At 45.2% G+C, this 20,986-nt stretch overlaps 1 protein-coding gene across 1 annotated transcript in view; it reads left to right on the top strand.

Moving 5' to 3' along the window:
• The window catches only part of LOC119406802 (protein piccolo), a 62,407-nt gene extending 45,313 nt beyond the window's left edge, over window positions 1-17,094 (top strand). The window contains exons 6-9 of the mRNA XM_037673536.1: window positions 713-1,921; window positions 6,842-6,991; window positions 9,215-9,318; window positions 15,500-17,094. Coding sequence (XP_037529464.1) covers window positions 713-1,921; window positions 6,842-6,991; window positions 9,215-9,318; window positions 15,500-15,565 — 1,529 coding nt within the window. The 3' untranslated portion in view covers window positions 15,566-17,094. The remainder of the gene's footprint in view (window positions 1-712; window positions 1,922-6,841; window positions 6,992-9,214; window positions 9,319-15,499) is intronic.
• The last annotated feature ends 3,892 nt before the right edge of the window (window positions 17,095-20,986 follow it).

The following is a 20,986-nucleotide window of genomic DNA, read 5'->3' as shown; positions in this document are numbered from 1 at the left end:
ACTTTGACACATCTTTTTACCTGTTAGAGTCACCGGCTTCCCCATGTCGTAATATTGCCGAGTTATTGCTTGAGCTCATTTTTGCAAGGAAACAATATTTTTGTCTACGTGTCATGAAGGTTGTTCCACAACTTTTTCCAAATGTCAAATAGAATACAGAAGCAGATATTGATAAATGAACTCAGAGACCATTCTTACGCAGAATGTCTGCACTCCAGATCAAAATTTGTAAACTCAGATGAGTCCAATATGTACAGTGATCTTTTAGGAAAGATTTATTTCTTCTGTCGGTTACAACTGAATGATGGTGCAATGTTTAATGTTGCGATCTTACTTGACATAAGTGTATAAAAAAATGCTTTAAAGCAAGAAATGAAAGCCAACCAACTCATCTACTTCCCAGTGTCGAAAGATTCTTGGATTGTCAGCATTAAAACCTTACTGCATCAGTGAAGTCACCTCTCAAACTTGAAACATCCTGGCTTGCTAACGCTTGGGTAGCACTAACAGGGAATTTCAGTTATATTACTGCAATATCGAAGTGTATTTTTGTTTTTTCATGTGGGTGAGACTAGGTTTTAGGCCTGTGAGATTATGTGAGTGGTACTTTTAATCAAGTCTTTCATAACATGTCGGGTCTCAGAGTGTTTTGTGATCAGCATATGAAGCATACAAGTTTTGCAGTGATACTTTTATTTTCTCTTATGTTAAGGTTTGCTCTTGGCGGAGTTCGACGATCACACAGTCCATCAAAAGGCAAGGCATCGCGACAAGCCATCACAGCAAGTTGCCCAAAGACCGGCAGAGTCCGATCGTGCAAGTCCAAACGGCGAAAGAACAAAGTCCCTGAAGTCCGTCAAGTCTTGCATGAAACGCAAGTCATCACTGGCAGATGGCTCGAAGCCATTGTTGCCCGACAGAGTGCAAGATTCATCTGCTTTTTCGAAGCTCTGCACGAGGTTGAGGACCTATGGCGTTCTCAGAGAAACAACTCACGATTACTTCGATGAGTCACCGCAAGCAGGTGACGGAAAAGAGTCACACGAGGACGCAGAATCCACAACAGATGACCCGAAGCCTTCATCAAGCGATAAACTGCAGGTGTCGACGGTATTCTCAAAATTGTGCGAGAGGTTCAAATCTTACGGCATCCTCAACGATGCAGCTCATGAACAGAATCAGGTTGTCCTTGAAAATCATTTGACCTTTGGGAGTGATTATGAAGCACTGCAGGCCGAACGCCAAGAGCGTGCATTAGATGGCAACACACAAGAACATCTTGGCTCTGTGAAAACTGCCAGTGCTCTGTCATTAGGCGGAGGGCTAGCATGCAATGTGAAGCAGGAGTATGGACATTCCGAGGCCACCACGACAACAACATCTCGTAATGATAAAGATGTGATAAACAGGTTTACAGCGGACATGGCAGGATGTCAAGATCCAAGGAGGGCCATTGTTGTGTGTGAACGATACATTGATGAGCCACGTGCAGAAGCAGGCAACCTGTCTGTAGGCCACCAGGCAAGCCTGGGAGATACGGTGACAAGTGGTGCACACGGCAACGCGCTCCTTTCAGCCAATAACAACGAGCATTTGCACAGCTCTGGGAAGTGTGTAAAATCCACCAAATTGCCAACACACAAAAGAAAAAAAGAAGCTGTCAAAAGGCATTCAAGCGAAGAGCCCAAAGACAAAGGACCCCAGGGTGAAGGTGCTGTAGCCAGCGAGGAATGCCTTGAGAGAAAAAAAGCAAAGTTGAGTAAGAGCCCCTACTTCAAGGCAGCAGGCCATTCGCTGGGCATCAAGATTGGATCTAAGCCCTGGGTGCCACCACGCTCACCGTACAACCTTGTGCAAGAGGAGCTCTACCAGGATCCCTGGAAAGTCCTGATAGCAACTATATTTCTCAATCGCACTACAGGTAAGGTGCAAACGTTATTGAGTACGTCTTGTAACTGCTCAGTCAGTCAGTCGAGAACTTTATTCATAGGTCCTGAGGAGTTTAAACCGCCGGGGGATCCTGGGGGGACACCTTAGCAGCCACTACCGTAGGCGACGCCCGAGTCGGGGTGGGAACATCTCAAAATAGTTCTTTCAGAGAGTACCACTGCACAGCTGGAATTTGGATTCTCAGCTTTTAGAGTAGTGTTTCTAACAAAAATCTACGCTGTGCTCCTGTGGCGTAGGCAGAATTTTTTTTTTCTGCCTACGCCACAGGAGCACAGCACACAGCGCCACAGGAGCGCAGCGCCACAGGAGGGAGGGGGGAGGCACAGGCTCGGTGGGCCACCCCCTGGCTATGCCACTGCTGTGCTCAGCTAAGGCTGTAGTTCTGTAGAAGCTGTAACACGAATCTGGCAATCATATGTTTGACAACTCACTATGGTGTTTGCACATGAAAGTGGTTTGTGAGTGCAGGATACTCATAAACTGGCCAATCAGCTAGCTGACAATTTTATAGGAAGGTCTCTGGCCAGTTTAAGGAGATATTTGCATAGGATTAGCATTTGTGCGTGCAGCTCCTGATTGCTTGAGACAGCCTGCAAAACACTGCATTATCTGGTGTATGTTAATGCCACTGATGTTATTTTCACCATTTATTTGTTCCACCACCACGAATGTCTCTTTCTTCCAGAAAAATATTGATAGCCCACTGTCATGTAAATTTTCTGGAGACTGTAGTGACAGCACAGTGTTATATCTTGGCATGTTTCCATACCCTAGAGAGTACAGCAGTGGAACTACCAGTCGCTGTCACATGCGAGAGTCACATAGCCTAAGCAGAAATGTCACGTATGTCATCAGTCAGTCAGTAAGTCAGTGAAAGAACTTTATTAATGTCCTGAGGGGCCGATTCCCTTCAAGGGGGAGGGTCGGCTGAGGGCTACACCCAGTTGGGGATGGGCAAGGTGAGCCCCGCTGCCGAGTTTTGGGCCCTCTGGACAGCCTGAAGTTGTACGTCGTGTAGTCCAGGCCTCTTCCGAGTTGAGTGAGGCATCATGCAGTGCTGAACATTTGCCTGAGCATGTTGTTCCATGCAGTTAGGGCAGTCTGACTTAATTTGGTCCATGAATTTGCTAAATATCAGCGGAGATGGGCATGATTCCGTTTGCAGCATTCTGAGCGTGATGGACTGCGGCCTCATGAGCCTTGGATGTGGCGGCGGAAAATTCCGCCTACTGAGTTGGTAGTGCTTACAGGTATGACATCACACCACCGTTGCATAAGTGTCACTATTTTGCCAGTGTCAGTAGTTGGCCCATGCCACTGGGAGGTCAGTTACCTACGACGTGCCACTTTGTAATTCACCCTGTTTTGCTAGCATCACTACTGCCAGGACCAGTAACCTTGTGACAGTGACATGCCACTCTACCAGTGAGGTTGAAGGCATCCGACGTGGTCGTGCTGTCGCTGCTAGTTTATTGAGGAGACAAAGGCAGACGGCCGAGGAAAGAGGCGAGTGGCCGAAGCTGAGCGGCGGCCGTGGCGTCCAGCTAACCAAAATCACCCGAACGTTCCAATTAGCTCGCGCCATCATCAGCCATGTGACGCTCTTCTTTTTCCATGGCCAACTGCCCACTAATGGCACAGTGCTACATAAGCTCCCTCCCTAGCATGTTATGCAATTTAAAAAAATTTATGTATACAAAGAGGAAGGAAGAACAAGTAAAAACTATGTACAGACGGGTCCACTATTAAAGGGAACACTTGCGTTTCGGGTATGTCTGGATTTCGCTCTCCTACGAAAGCATAGTGGCTTAGATTTGCATAACACTACTGGTGAATGATAGTTCGGAACCCTTATGGATAGACTAGTAACATGCACGAACAATCTTTCCACATCCACTAGCCGTTAAGGGGCCAACAAAATGAAAGTTGCTCATTCGAGTGTTCCCTTTAACAGTGGACCGTGATGTACATTTGTGGCCGTTCATAGAATGTCCATTGGGAAATCCTGGTCGTCAGGGTGAAAGGCGTAAGGAGTCTGACAGTTCCGGCGGGCGGCATCGTGAACCGTGCAGTGGGCGAGGACCACGATGACTGCACGTTGCTAATGGCATCGAGTGAAACAGAGAGGTGCGTTGACGGTGCTGGTGATGCGAACACTGTATGCGACGCAATGCCAACTGTCGCACGTTGAGTCTTCTGGAGCGCCGACAACAGTGCGTCTGTCAGTGGCACGAAGGAAGTGCTGTACCGTCCACGAGTCATGCGCTCTGTGCGGACCTGGTACTGCCTCTCATGAGGTAATGAAGAGACGATTGGGATGGGAATGGCAAATGGCTGTCCACGATCCTGGGTGGTGTCTGGGTTGTCAGCTGGTAACAGGGTTGGAAGAGGCTCTTTTTCCTGGTTCCTCGAAAAGATCACATGAAATCCTTGCAGGCAGATCATCTTTCAAACTTTGACTGTCACTTGAGACGTTCGAGAAGAGGTTGTGATCAGGTTGGCAGTTAGCTAGTGTGTCAGTGGCAGATGCGAATGTGTTGACAAATCCAGTGGCATGCGACGCGAGAGCAGGTGTTGGCTCCGTGGTGTCGACGATGTCGCAAGCTTCCACTGATGTTGGAAAAGGCGAATACTGACCAAGCGGATCAGCTGGCTCGTCTGTGATTGCTGAAACGCCCAGGACAGCCAGTGCAGCAAAACAGGATTCTGCAGCAAATCCGACGGTGTGTGGTGCAGTAGGCGGCGTCGAATCCGTGACGAATAGGGGTGTCAGTGGCTCTGGTGACAGAACTGGCACATCGGAGGCATGAGCTGTGGGCTCCGGGGTTGTGGGCCTCTCGGTCGATGGGTTGATTGACGCGGGAGGATGGTCTCCATCACCTGTGTAGCCTGTGGCTGTCTTCAGGGAAACGGTCTGCCGTGGTGCTGAAAGCATCAAGGCAGATAGGGAATGGTCACGTGCCATGCAATTGGTCTGTCGTCGAGGGTGCCAATCTAAGCCTTAAAAATTCAGCACAGCATCTCTGAGTTTGTCGTAAGAGCAGGTACTCCATGAGAAGTAGGTGAGCCGCCGCTTGAGGTCACGCGGTTGGTGGCACTCAAGGACCTCAGACATTAATTCTTGGAGCCAGATGTTGTTGAGCTCCAAGACAGCCTCGAAGTCCTCGAACCATAATTCGATGCACGAGGTCCAGAATGGTGCCAGTGGCAGCCCAAATTCCGGCTGCCAGGCATGAGCTGGTTGGAACATTGCTGCGGAGCTCGGTGGCAGGAGTGCAGCACTGCTAGCTTGTCCTTGTGTTCGTGGTCACCAAATGTTGCGACGTGACGGCGTGGGACGTGGACATGCCGTCGTCGCTAGTTTATTAAGGAGACGAAGGCGGACAGCCAAGGAAGGAGGCGAGTGGCCGAAGCGGAGTGGTGGCTGTGGCGTCCAGCCAGCCAAAAGCACCCGAATGTTTTAACTAGCTTTGCCACAATGAGCCATACGGCGCTCTTTTTTTTTCCCTGGCCGACTGGCCACGAGTGGCGCAGCACTACAAGGTCCTACGTGACATTCCTGCTGAGGTCACGTGACCCTCTCATATGTGTGACAGCTACCAGAATTTCCGGTGCTGTGCTCTTAAAGGTAAAAAACGCATCACATCCTGCCATACAAGGAACAAAGGAACAGAGGTTTCCAAGAAAGCTGAGACCTAATATGATCAGCAGTGGCCAAACAGAAATAAAATCAGTTTTTTTAATGTCTTGGAAAATATGTAAAATATGTTTTAACTCGTAGCTACGTAGCCAATGGTTAGTAAGGGATCCACATAATGTACTGGCACGACTAAGGCCTAGTCAGACGAATTTCACAAATCTGCTGCTTGCTGAGATGCACCACTGTTTAGTAAGGGTAATTGATCTAATAAATGTTAGTACAGTTGAAACTCGATCAAACGAAGTGATGAATGCACTTGAAATAATTTGTTAAATAGGGAAGTTTGCAAAACTGAGAAAAATAGTGTTTGGTCCTTCAAAATCTAAAATTGTAACGTAACTATACCCTAATGCTCCCTGGTAATGAATTTGGCGATAACCCATGCCTGCACATGTGCAAAGCTCCTGAGGGCGGCCTGGACTCGGAGCCTCCCATGTCCAGGCGATGCAGGCCAGGTTGAGCAAGAAAGTTGCAAGGAGATGATCAGTGCCATCTATGACGTAAACCATTGAGTAACGAAAGCAACCACCGCCGTCCTTCACGCCGCCAGATACGTGAGAGCATTACCGACTGTTGAGTCAGTTGATCCAGACATGGGTGCGACGTGCAGCCTCATCAAAATAAAACTACCATCGCGACTAAAGCAGCAAGGTATTTTAACGTGAGAGTGTTAGAGTGCGCATCCGAAGATAAACTCACCTGTGTGATTATTATAGAAAGAAATCACCGCATATTTATTCATTTCTTCACGGAAAAACTTCGTTAAATCGGATCTGGTTCGAATACCGAACGTTAGTAGCAGGGGCGTAGCCAGGGGTGGGAGGTTCAACCCCTCCCCCCCCCCCCACACGAAAATTTTCAATTTCGCTTGCGTATATATATATACACGCACACATACAAACAGATGCACGAACATACATCAAGTATGGTTGAACCTCCCCCCCGAAAAAAATTCTGGCTACGCCCCTGGCCATTAGTGCTATTGATAACTGAAGAGCTTGCTTACCTGTTTGTTTCATGAAATGTGCATTTTGGTGTCGCATGTTTATCGCTGTGCATGTAACCCTTTGATTGCTTCGATTATACCACGTGACACGTTCTGAGCTGACCGTCAGAGCTTTTTGTGTTGGTGTAGCTCTCTGTACAACGTTGTTTTTGTACACTCAACACATTCTCGCATTGACATTGCAGGCAAGGCAGCCATTCCTGTGCTGTGGCAGTTCCTTGATCTCTACCCAACCGCGCACGCCGTCGTCGACGCAGACAGCGAGGACATCGCCAAGCTGCTACAGCCACTTGGTTTGCACAGAAAGCGCGCAGATATCATACAGAGGTTCTCCGGTTAGTTCACCCACTCTATTCGTTTGTTATACCATGCACGCGTAGCCTTATCAGTTTTCACTATGGCTGTTACTGCGTTGCACCCATTCGTCATCACTGTCTAGTCATCCATGGGTACCTCTGTCTATGGACACTGCCAGCCTTGAAGAATTACCATCAGCCTGCTGCGGAAAGAAAAAAAACATGTTTGGCAGCATGTTACACTCTGAACACTTGAAGGCGAAAGCATGCAGCACACTTGGTAATGCATTAATTTATGCAAGCATGGACCAGAGTTCTTGCGAGACATAATGAGCAGCAGTTTGAGAGGCACGCATTAAGTTACCTTGACGTTTTCAGTAGATTGCATTGCTCCCCCTACCTCTGAAGCTCTCTGCACGTCCTCCAGGATCAGCTACCTTTGACCAAGCAACAGTGCCATGTGATTACATCATCACGTGCCGTCACAATGATGTCACAAATTTCTGCCACCTGGAACGTCATTTTGGTGACATCATAACACGACGACATCAGTGACCTAGGTCCCGTGGGTTTTTGTGCCACTTCATATTCCTGCCGTGTTTTGCTCAAGGGGCCGTTCAACTAGACACTTGAGCATTTTGCCTTAGAAGAGTGGTAGACAAGGTGCTGTTGTTATCAGTGACCCGTGAGGTTAACTGATTAGTTGGTTTTGGGACGTTAAAACCCAACAATTATTACTTTAACTGATTAGTAGTTGAGAAGGAATGGGGAGGGGAAATTTACATTAAACTCTTTAAGGTAGAGAGGTGGGCAAGTTGCAAACGATGCATACTTGGAAAACCAGCGCGAACGTGACGGAGACACAAGACAAGAAGGGCACAAGACGAGCGCTGTCCGACGACTGAAGTTTATTGAAACAAGAAAGAGCACACAAAAAACCAACACCATGCGTGCGCAAGAATTTTAGGTCACGTGAAAGAAATTATGCTAAACATGTGTACCTCGCAACCTAGCAAACGAACGGAACGATCAGATATGCAATCATATTGGTTTTTCATGTGTTCGGGCTTGTTTTAACAAACTTCAGTTGTTAGACAGCGCTCGTCCAGTGTCCTTTTCATCTTGTGTCTCTGTCATGTTTGCGCTGGATTTCCAAGTATTAAATTCACATCTCAATAAGTCCTTCCAAATTTTTCTTTCAAGATCACAATATATTCGTTGAATGGTGTTGCACTCATTCTAGCTCGCTGCTGAGGTTTCAAGAAAAGGTGCAATTACCATTCCACAAGCACATTATTTAATAAAATTGGCCTGTTAGTTTTATAGTCATTGTATTTGTGTACATGTCATACTTGCATAATTAAACTTTCTCAGTACCTGTCAAGATAGTGTTGCAGCTAAGGGGTTCTGCTCAAGGATGCTGTTTCGATTCCTGGCTACAGTAGCTGCATTTTGATGGGGGTAGAATGCAAGAATGCCCGTGTGCTTAAATGTAGGTGCACTTTAAGCAAGACCAGGTGGTTAAAATTGATCTGGAGTCTCCCACTCTGTCATGCCTCATCATCATATCATGGTTTAGGCACAGCATAATTGCTTTGATACTGGAGCTACAGGTGCAGGAAGGCACCTGTCGATGACAAACCTGAAAGGTTTAAACTATCTATGGAGTGGATTTGTGTCTCTAACTGTCATTTTGTAAGTCTTGAAAGGGCAGCCGAGGTATACCATCTGGGCTGTGTCCTCAAACCTCCATCTGCACGGAGAGCAACTCTCCATCAGAGTTGTGCTCCCATAAAGCTGTGCTCCCATAAAGCACATCATGTCTCTCTCTGCTTGCATTTCTCCATAAAAAAGCAACATTCTTTGTTGCAAGGAAGCTCACAAGATGGAGGAAGTTTCGCATGACCTCCTCAATTTCGGTGCGCTTTGAGCTGACTATCAATTCGCCCTCACCTTGCAATCTGCTAGCCTTTTAGTTAGCTCAGATGATAGAAAGACAGACTCAGAGAAGCGTTAGTCCTGGGTTCAAATTCCAAAGCAGGAGTGATTCTTCATTAACTTGGAAGCGCTTATTTTGAGAAATTCATCCAGATTTTCCTGTACATTTGCTCTGAGAATGGGCGGTAACAGTTTTTTGCCCTTTCACGAACATTCTTTGTTGAAAAGCACGGGTTCTTTAGGAAGTCGGCACTCACGCACCTTATGCCTGAAACATTTTGCAACTGGCTGTTACTGTAACCCGAGGACACGGTTTCCCTGCAGAGGAGTACCTCACCAAGGAATGGCGCTACCCGAATGAGCTTCATGGCATCGGCAAGTATGGAAACGACTCATACCGCATCTTCTGCATCGATGAATGGAGAAAGGTAAAACGGTAGCCTAGCTTTTGTGGCCTAGTGTAGTAAAACACCTTGCATGCACTTGTGGCCTTTATTTAAAACATTATACGTCTGTTGTACTATAAAAGTAACAGAGCCGCGGTGCTTACAGTGCTCGACTTCTGATCTTGGCCACGGCGGCTGTATTACAACTACCGCGAAATGCCCGAGGCCTGTGTACTGTGCGATGTTGCACACATCAAAGAGCTCGAGGTGGTCGAAATTATCCGGAGCCCTGTACTACTGTGTCTCTCATAGACTTAGTTGCCTTGGGATATTAGGTACCATGAACCAACCATCTATCATAAACCAACTCTCTCAACTTTTGAAAAAGGGAAAAAACAATAAATACCATCATTCTCAGATACTATCAGTAATTTGCGTTGGCCAGAGTGAAAGGTAAAACGTAATGAGGCCGGTCACTCACAAGATGGTTAGGTTAGGTTAGGCTGGGTTAGGCCGCAGAGAAGTGCTTGGAGGAGCTCAAAGAACTTACAATAAAAAGGCCTCAATGGCAGTCATATACTGATGGCACCAGCAGTTGCCAGTGACTCAACAGTACATGACAACAGCACTATCACTAACTGTCCTTGTCTCACTTTTACACCCTTGCGCAATGTTAGTATGTTTTTGCACAGCAACCTTTTCTGTACATGTACAATGGACAAAGTTATATCGTCAGAATTAGCACAACAGTTCAGTGGACAGAAATGTCCATTCTGTTTCCATGCAGGAAATCACACTCACTTCCCTCCATTCCAACTGCCGTTGCATTGTTGTTGCCCAAATGTTCTTTTCTGCATTGAAACCCACTTTCCGTCTACAGTCAACTTCATTCCAGTTTACATTTCACTTCTGATTAAAGCCCAGATAAGGAAGGCCTCTGAGACGAGTTCAGTCATAAACGATTGTGGACATCATGCCCTGTTACAGAAAGGGGATGGATGTGGGCCAGCAGTACTTGAACAAGAACAAGACACCCTATGTCGTGCGCATCTGAGCGTTAGGTGCAAGACTAAGGAGGAAAGGAGCTTTGCTCTATGTAGATTCCAACAGGGTGCTTTGGGTCTGCTGCAGTTATTATTCTCCTGTAAATGTGAAGCTTCTTCGTCTTCTGCAGACTGTTCCCTCCTTAGTTATTTCTTGTTCAGCTTAAAGCGGCACTATTGTGGTTGACGGCAGTTTCTATTTTTTTACATGAAAGTGTTTTATGCTGGGGTCCACCAAGACTTCAGTGACGTATTACCGTCATGGAAATGACGTTGAAAAAATTTACACGATCAGATGGCAAAGAAAAAAAGTTCCGTCAACGGGCATCGAACCCACGACCGCTCGGTCCGCAACAACAGATGCCGGGCACGCTATCCATTGCGCCACAGTCACAGACTCTAGAGGCTTTACAAACACACCTTTTATATCTACCACTCTCCCGGTCGGTGGGGTGGTGTTGCCCTCTGGGAGCGGTAAAGTAAAGTAATTCGTCATTACCGAGGCCTCCACGATTAGCACCTGCAACACGTTACACGTCCGTCCCATTCAGCGCGTTTTCAATATAAGTTCAATTTTGTCAATGCCTTAACACACCGCGAGGTGGCGACATTACCCCCAAGCGTCGTAAAAGTGTCGGCCTCGCTCATAGCACCACGCTAATCTAAACCAAAAATAGCTCTGCGACGCACCCTCCTCACCTGACTGTAACACTGAGTTTACCGCTGACGCGCTTGCCCCGAGAAAAATCGCGGCCGGGCTATCGGGGCAGCACGACGCTCTTTGCGTTTCCCTCTAGTCCGGCCATTGTGTTCAATCACATTTTAATGTGCCGTGGGTTGGCGACCAAGTTCTGCATCCAATATGCGACGCTCTTCTGGCTATCACACCTCGTTCTCTGATTACGCTTTCACCGTTAAGTACTACAGCTACCACAAGGGTTTGTTTAATCATTTAACATGGACGTTAGTTGTCGGGATGGAGATGTACCACCAATCATCAAAGTGGGTGTATTCACGTTAAACGGTGCTATAATATTAAAGGGGTCACGAAGCAACCCTTGGGCTTGTTGAAAAAACAAATCCTGCGGAAAGCTGACAGGGCTATGAACTGCTGTGCCAAATATTACAGTCGTGCGCGCCGCGTAAAGGCCACAAGCGGAGCGCAAAGTTGCCGTTTTCTCAGGCGCCCTCTTTTCAAACAGAGGCCGGTTCTCACTCTCGTCGGTGGGCGGGGCGTTTGCCCGTTGATGTCACGGATCTGCCGGTTTACATCGCAAGAGACATAGCATGCTTATTGGCCGATAGCCGACGTAAATCGAGAGTGGCGTTCGGATCAGATGCGCTTCTTGCTACGGGTTGCCGCCACTTGCCGGCGCCGCACTCCTCAGTACACGGTAGCCGCACTCGCGCACGCGAATCACAGCGGGAGAGCGATCGCATTTCATGATGCGCACTGACGTAACTTCTTTCCCCCGTGCCATCCCTCCCTGTGTAGCTTCCAGTGCGCTCATTGGCACGAGAAAAGAGAGAAAGCGCTGAGAGCGTGCGCCAAACCCCCGTAACTCTGCTCATTCTTGACGGATTCGAGAAATTTTTGCGGCAATCGATTCGGGAGGCAGTAAACTCCGATACTGAGGTCATTAGATCATTATTTGGAAAAGTGATTCATGACCCCTTTAATAATATCAGGGGTTTAACGTCCCAAAACCACAATGTGATTATGAGGGATGCCGTAGTGGAGGGCTCCGGAAATTTCGACCACCTGGGGTTCCTTAACGTGCAACTAAAGCTAAGTACACGGTAAACGGTGCTATAACTGCCAGACATCAATATACATTGTGCAAGCTCTGTTATATCAATTCAGTTACTTCTGTAAACATTCAGTTACTTCTGTAAGGGCGCGCTTTACTTTCGTGTTATTCCGATTCCTATGAAGGAGGGATCAACCATCTTTTTGTGCAGTACTTCTTGTTTGACAGCCTGTGGTGTACCAGCAGGTGATATGCATGTCTTGACCTGTAGCATACAGACTTCAATGGATGTGTGAATCTTGTTGCAGTGAGGCTCATTACGTTTTTCTTACACATCTAGTAGAAATCATCTTTGCTTACCACATCAAGTTTTTCTTTTTTCATTTTTTGATATTATTTTAGTACTTCATTGGCACGGCTTTCGTATTTCTTTCTTCATTGCTACTGCCATACTTTATTTGCCGTGTCTTGACTTAGATTCCCGCGACACAAATCGCTCCTCTTTCTTTAATATTTCCTTCCCCACCTCTATTATCTTTATGTATGTGTGCCCTCCTTCCTGTATTGTCGGCAAGCACTGCACCACTCTTGATTACAGTTGTTAGTCTACCTCTTTTTCTTGTTGTGCTCTCTATTGGTTACGTCTAATTGGAACTAATGCTCCATATTGTAACATATGTTAGGTGATTGCATGGAATGTGTACATTACTCACGGATTCAAACACGACATCAAATTTTTCAGTATAACGACTGGTATGTGCGCATTTGCTCGAGGTAACCACGTCATGTCACGCCGAATCTGGTCTCTAAAGATAATGTTTGCTCTGATCTACGCGTTTGAGTAGAAATTATGCTGATATGGCCCGAACTGAAGACGGTGGAAGCGAAAGTATGTGCATTACTTAGCCCTGAACTGTCCTGTTTCAATCCATGAGTACTGTATGTATATCGCACATATAGTGTTCACAGCACCAAACACAACATCTAGATTTCGGGTACTGTAACAACTGGTACGCACTTTTGCTTGAGAATATACCACATCGCGTCAGTTCAAATCCAGCCATTAAAGGTAATGATTAGAGCTGTGCGAATAGCAAAATTTTGGGTGCGAAGCGAATTCGAATAAAAAAAGATTGAGTGCGAATCGAATCGAATAATTTCGAATAATTTTCGAATATTTCTCAAACATTTTTCGAATAATTCGAAGTGAAATTACAGAAAAAGTTGCAGAGAATCCCTAAGTGTTCTTGTGAGATCGCAACATGAAAGTGTTTCTTTTCGCTAGGTTGATGAAGCGCTGGTGGGGTCATATTTCATAGTTGTCTTTCTTATCAAGAGTGAGGCAATGTAGAGGCCGAATTGTATTTATGTACATGATTTGGTGCAACCAAAGTGTTGCCGACAACACTTTACACGTGATAGGCAGAGATGCCATTTCCTCAGCCTCTCCTCATCTTTCAACTTCTGTGGAAGCCCAACTGATGTGGCGGTCAAGGGTGTACTCCCTTCAAGCCCGGAGTTCCAAATCTGCCTTGTAGACGTCGATATATAAGAACATCTGAAATTTTGGATGCTAAAAAGCTTCGGCGTCCGATTTTTCGGACTTCCTGCCCAAATTTCAGATCCAAAACAGCATTAATTGAGCCCCCAACTCTGCCACATCTTTCATCTCCATGTTGGAACTAGCGTTTTCTTGAGTTATTACATTTGCGACCGTAGCGGAGCTTGAAAGGCAGCTTTGCCGCAATACGCGGGTGTGATGAGGTGAAGCATATTGAAAATCTAGGGACCACTTCCAAACGGACGTTGACTGTCTCTTGGCTAAGTTCGACCGTAACGGACCTTGAAAGGCAGCTTTGCCGCAATACGAGGGTGTGAGGAGGTGAAGCATATTAAAAATCTAGGGACCACTTCCAATCGGACGTTGACTGTCTCTTGCCTAAGTGTGCGACCATAACGGAGCTTGAAAGGCAGCTTTGCCGCAATACGGGGGTGTGATGAGGTGAAGAGTATTGAAAATCTAGGGACCACTTTCAACCAGACTTCGTCTTTTGGCCAAGTTCGACCGTAACGGAGCTTGAAAGGCAGCTTTGCCGCAATACGAAAGTGTAATGAGGTGAAGCATATTGAAAATCTGAAGGGGTCACTTTCAACCGGACGTTGACTGCATTTGTCTTTGGGAAGTTCGAATAGTTCGAATAGTAAAATTTCAGTGCGAATTGAATCGAATAGCAAACACTATTCGAAAAATATTCGAAATTTCGAATATTCGCACACCCCTAGTAATGATTGCTCTGATGAGAATGTAATATTACACACACCACTGTGAGACAACCTGCAGGTGATGGAAACTAAAGTATGTTAGCCCTCAATCGATACATTTCATTCTTCGAGCACTTTACAAAGCTGACTGCACACTGTCACAGGCCACAGGCAAAGCTGATCTCGGCTTTTTTTCACAGTGAAGTGCTCTCTCGATGTTGTATACAGTTAGAACTCGATCTAATGAAAACCGATTTTACGAATTTCCAGATTTAACAAAGATTTCCGTGCCCCAGCAGGCACCCATATGGTTCAATGTTGTTTTCAGTTAGAATTAACAAAGCTATCATTGCACTGAACTTGATTTGACAAAACCTTTCCGGAAATAAATAAGTAAAGATGCAGTGATTTCTTCCTAATTTTTACACAGATGGGCCTTTCTTTCGGCGTGCGCTGTAACGCTATTGTGTTAATACATCTAGCAGCCTTAGTCATGGCCCTAGTTTTATTTTAACGAGGCTGCACACTGTGCTCATTCACGGAACAATGGACTTAACAGTTGGTTACACTTTTACGTACCAAATGATGCTAGCGGCAGTGGTGGTTTGTTGTCCCTGTAAATGCTCACGCAGGAACATGGGGGCTGCTTACGTTATTAATGGTTTATGCGAATGGTGGCACTGATCGTCTCCTTGCTACTTTCTCGCTCTGGCTGCTCACACAACCACTGCATTCGTTCTCCCCGTCTTTGCATATCAGCAGCTTGTCATAGCTTCACGTGACAGTCTAGCTCGCCTGTATCGCCTGGACACTGGAGGTTCCATGTCGGGGCTACCCTCGCGAACTTTTAGCGCGCGCAGGCGTGTGTTAGTGGCAGATAAAATGCCGCAGTAGCTCTCGGTTGTTGCTACGTTACAATTTGAGATTTCGTAGGACGAAAAATATTTCTCGGCTTTACGAATTTCTTGATTTAAGGAAATGATTCGAGTGCAGTCATCAAATCTAGTTTCAACTGTATATATGTATGTTTTCTGTGTGTATGTTTTCTAAATATCACACAGTATTCCTCATTGGACAATGTTCAGCACTATATTTTAATTGCAGTAATTTTACTGCTTCTAATCACTCGCCCTGTTGTGCTTGCCTGTCCCGTTAATCTTCTCCCAGGTCAAGCCCAATGACCATATGCTCAACAAGTACCACGCCTGGTTGAAAACGCAAAACCTGGACTGAATACCTGGTTGGCCCTGAATATCCCAGAAGGAGTCGGCACACCAGAGAAAGACAGGACGACAGCAGTGCGATAGAAGTTGAGAAGAGTTCTGCACTGGCATATTTTGTTCATATATCACCAGTGTTTTAACGTTCATCACAGGTTTGTTTTACTATGCTCTGTTTTACTGAAAGAAGCTGGCAAGTTGTGAAGTGCTTTTAGAAAGTAACAGCGTTGTCAAAGTCGTTTTGTGTGCTTTGTGCCCTTATTCGCAAAGCCTGTTGCATTGGTTGGCACCATTATGTTGTCTCTTGTGCCAAACTAAAACAGCATTTATGCAAAGAGATGACCAGTTTTTTTCGTTTCCTTTTTTTTAGACCTTTCCTAGCTTCCGTGTTACATCTTAAACTAACTTACTCTAGCAAAGTAACTTCTAACTACTCCAGAAGAGCTTTGAAGCTGCTGAGCTTAGTTTTTTTCATTTGCCCTTGTGTATTTTGCTTTTGGTATAACAATAAACCAGCTGCATGGCAAATTATTTAAATTCCACACTATCATGTAAAAAGGCGCTAGCCCACTGTTCAAGTCCTAGTATGCATTTAACTCCTGTTGTACTTTCGTGAGCTCATCACAAGCCGGAAGCTGTTTTAATTATTTTTGTCTGTCCTGTCTTTCAATTGCTTTACGCCTATTGTTGCCAGTGTGGAATCTAATTATTTTTTCAGTTATCGACAAGCGAGTGTCTGGTTTACTACCGTACCGCGAAGCCAACTTGTGCGCCAAAATTCGCGCAGAATTCTCACTTCGACTTCAGTTCCAAATTTTCTGCATATTTCGTGCGGGTTATACGCGAGAAAATATGGCAAGTTTGCAGTCTTCACCTCGAAGCAGGCTCCGTGGAGATCTAACAGTAGCCAATCACGTAGAGCCGTCTACTCTTGCAAACGCAGTTTGCGTGTATGTGAACAAGCAGGCATCTTTAGCAGCTACACGCGGCATTGAAACGCATACGAGCGGTGACGGCTCGTAGTTGTAACTGCCAACATTACTCATGCAGAGATAGGCACCAAAGGGGACAGGGAGATGGGAAAGTGGTAATCAACAACGTGCGCAACGTAAAGGTTGTTGGTTCAGTCCCCACTGGCGGCAAGTTGCTTCCGCTTTCATTTTCCTTTAACTCACAATTGCCATGCTTCAGCCAACAACTACAAATAATGTCCTGTATGCTCTTTGACATGTTCTGTCTGAGAAAAATGTTTCCTTCGATTCATTCACCTCGTTCTTCAAGCCTTTGCCTAGTTGTTTATTATGCAAAAAAACAAGGAAGAAAGTTGGCTTTGCTTTTGCAACCCTTTGTAAGATATTAAAAACAGTATCACTTGCATCTCATTCATTAACTATCACATGTTACATAATGTACACTACTTGCCGTATGCGTTAACTACGACTGTGTAGTACGAGGAAGCCAGAGGTGGCTGTTTAATGAACTTCATTCTTTTATTGCTTGTGTATATGTGTGTCCCCATTCATTGTACTCACAATTTCATTGCCTTAAAGGACCCCTGACACCAAAATTGAAACCTCGAGATCTTTGTGTTGTTTGACTTTCCTGTATACAGGGGCACATCTGACCAATTATTAGTGACGAACGTTGCCTTTAAGATATCTTAATTTGGTTTTAAAGTAAGCGTGAGTGCTCACTTGAGTTGGCTGCACCTTGCGACATGCTGGTATGACGTAGATAGAGGCCCCGTGTGACGTTCCACGAGTAAAGCAAGTATTGTGGACGTCACAGAAGGTTTGCGGGGCGCACGTGCACAATACGACGACTGGCACCGGGCGAGGCCTATTGTTCCGCACCCCTTTGGCTCTGTTGTCGGGCTGCTCTCGAGGTAGTTTTCGTGAGGGGACACGCGCTTAACAGGTTTAACCCATACCAAGGCACCCACATACTTTCAATCTCTACAGCGCGCGCGCGGGGCCCCGATTTGAAAACCGGGCGCTGTCAACGTCACCACAGCTTGAGTGCACGTGGTCTTTGACGCTCCCCCGCATGGGGCGCCAGTTTCTTGTGGTTTTTAGGCGGGCGTTTTGAAGTGATGCTAAAATGGTCACAATTAACTACGCTAGAATTAGTTGTACGATACACTAGAGCATTTACGATTTAATTTAGAGATTACCAGACACAAAGCTACAAATTACAGCAAAAAAGTCACCAACGAAAATTTCGCTGTCAGGGGTCCTTTAAGCTGCTGCAAGGACTCTTTGCAGTCTCTGTACGTAGCTTTCATTGATAACAAGCACTTCCCTGTTGGTGCATTGGGCAACTCTTGGTCATTTGGGCATCGCATTGAAAGTAGTTGCAATTTGTGCTGCTTACCAAACAATATCATCACAATAACATCATCACAAACAAGAACATTGTGTAAATACCGCATTACGTTGGTCGTTGTCTACAGCTGTTCCGATAGCCTCACTGGAGCATGCATCTAGCGATATGATGGATACTACCTGTCACATCATTTGGCTCTCATGTGAGGCTTGAAAACTTGGAAAGGTGTACGTGGTTTAAAGACTCGTGACGACTGAACAGTCCTTTAAAGTCAACAATGAATTTTGTGCCGTCACCTTGTCATGTGAAACAAAACGGGTTTTACTCTATTTAAACTTCTTTTTGCCGATTTTTAAGACGGAACATTGTATTTTTTTAGAATGTTTCACTGCGTGCTTATTCATTTTCATAGTGATTTATGTCTCATATAGTGTTAGCATTAAGTGCTGTTTTCACCTATATTTCATTACATGTTTTACTGCTGCAAAATAAATCATCTATCTCTTCTATCTCGACTTTTTATTGCGCACGTCTCGGCAGGTCTTTGCTGTGTAAAGGTGTTCTGGTAGCACGACAGCTGTAATACCTCACCACTAACTACTTTGTCATTCTAAGAAACTGGAAAAAGATTACGGCGAGCATTATTGAAGACTTAGGCCCATTGTCACAAACCAACCTTGACCTTATCTCTCATTTCCCTTATTGTTTTCGTGCGTTTAGCGTATGTTGTGCATAAAAACAGTAAGCGGGGCAAAAGATAACCGAGGTTGGTTTGTGGATGCTGGCTTTATATTTGTTTTAGAAGCATGTTAAAGGCGCAAAAAACAATAAGGACAACAAGAGATGAGGATAAGGTTGGCTTGTTAATGCAGGCCTTTATTGTGACGTGTTCTTACCTAGTGCGCCGTTTGCTCACCCCCCCTTTTTTTTAGCCTATAGGAATGCACCTACAATGCTTAAGTCAAACAAGTTTCCTGTAGTGTATGTCAAGCGTAGCTGCATATTAATGGGGTACTGACACAAAAATTTTGCCCTCACGTTTTTTTGCTGCAATGTGTTGCTGGGGGCCTGTTAGTCATAAGACGGCACGTCGTTTGCGGCAGCACGCGACAGATAATTAATTACAGGCTCCTCATTACCGACCAGTGTCAGTTTCGGTTTCAAAAACGACAAGCCTGCGGGTGTGACTATCACCACCTAGCGGGTGCAACACTCGATCACATCAGTACACAGAACTGTGACGCACTTCCGCGCGGTTTGTGAGCAGCCGCCAAGAAGTAGGCTGCTGGAGCGAGCGCGGCAATAAAACATGGCGGCTATGACGTTATCATAACTTGTTGCAGCGTGGTCACGTGAGCGAAGCAGGGGATCCCTAAGGGTCCCCTTTGAGGGTGCCAGTAGCGCGAGGATGTCGATCGCTCACACAAACTTCAAAATTCATTTAAAATAACTTCCAAGCTATATTCGCTGTAGATATTTTGCAGATGATATACGCATGTTCACTGGAATTGATCCCGCAGGCTATCTCGGCCGCGAAATATTGTGTCAGTACCCCTTTAAGTGTTCCAGAAACTTACACAGTATCTGTATGTCTGTTTGTCTTGTTTTTTGTTTCTCTGTTCATTTTTACCAACATCTGTTCAATTGACCCAATTTCGGGATATTGTTTGTCAGAAATGTTCGGTACAAAGCAACACATCATTAGTGAGCATGGCATGCAGGAAAAAAAAATCTCCTCACAGATTGTTCTTCTTTGATTTGAACAATTGTCTAGAAACACATTACATGCTTCTTATAGTTTGAAAAACATCAACGAAAATCATCATTTTCAGAAATGGTGGTGCATACAGAATACACTGTGAGGTTAACATGAAGGAACTTTGGTATTTGCACTGAACAAATATGTGTGGCATTGAATGCCACCTTAAAATAAAAGTGTTCTAAATACTTTAGGCAGATGGTATTGCTTTTGAAACATTAACAGAATAGAACCTGCAAAATGCAAAAGCACATCTCAAACTAGGTGGGACTAAGAGATAATTGTTACCGGTTTTAACATCCTGAATCTATGCATTGGGCCATGAGGGATTTTTGTAGTTGAATTTGTTGCATTAAGGACAAAAAAGACAAAGGACGACATTCTCTGCTCTGCTATAACCTCATTATAGTAACAAAGTCACATCTGATACAAAAATAACTTTGTTATATCCAAAAATTCGTTATAAACATGCATTCATAACACTGTATCTATGACGGGACAGTTTTTCATTTACTTCGTTATAGCCGATAATTCGTTATATCCGTCTCCGTTATATCGAGGTTTGAGTGTATTTCAATTCCCAGTAGACCATTTGGAGTGCTTTGCGGCTATGAGAAAGATTCAGGGTAGGAGAAAAGATGGAGAGAAAAAGTTTCAATAGAAAAGAGATAAAGAAAATTGAGGTGTGTAAGTGAAAAGGTGACTTTCTCTAAATAGATCACACAAGAAGCATACATATATGTGCATGTACAGTGCGTAACATCGCACTGTGCAGTGTTTCATTTGGGTACCCATTGTCGTCATGTGCAATGCTTGGCTCGTCTTCTCCAGGTGAGTTTGCCAGGCTAACTCAGGCTCGGTGTCTTAATTTGAGCCTCACTGTTCTGAAGATAGTGGCGAACATGCAGGAGTGTGCCCTGCGGCTTTCTTTTCAACAAGGAGGAAGGAAATGTTAGGAGAGGCCCCAGCTCACACCGCTGTGTTGAAGAGAGTGTAGCTGAAGTTCTAAGCGAAGCTTCTGTGAGTTACGGTGATGACAGCAACATAATTTTTGGAAGACCCGGCACCTACGAGTGTACAGAAATGCGCGTGTACACAAATAGGCCCTTGAATGTGCACCGGTCACATGCGTATTTGCATGTGCCGTTTTCAAATAATTGATGCTCTCTCGATTGTAGGCTTGTCGGCGATCAGCCGTTTCTATAATAATGATAATTATAATAATAATAATAATAATAATGCTTGTTTGCCATCAGTACAAAAAATAATGATGGAGGGGGCGGGAATAAAAGCGACAGTCCGCTTGACGAAGTTCCCACTCCTGTACAGGTAACAGTAGCGAGGCACATA

This window comes from Rhipicephalus sanguineus, chromosome 10 (assembly GCF_013339695.2).
Source record: "Rhipicephalus sanguineus isolate Rsan-2018 chromosome 10, BIME_Rsan_1.4, whole genome shotgun sequence".
NCBI classification, from domain to species: Eukaryota; Metazoa; Arthropoda; class Arachnida; order Ixodida; family Ixodidae; genus Rhipicephalus; species Rhipicephalus sanguineus.
This window is presented reverse-complemented; position numbering and strand designations above follow the sequence as displayed.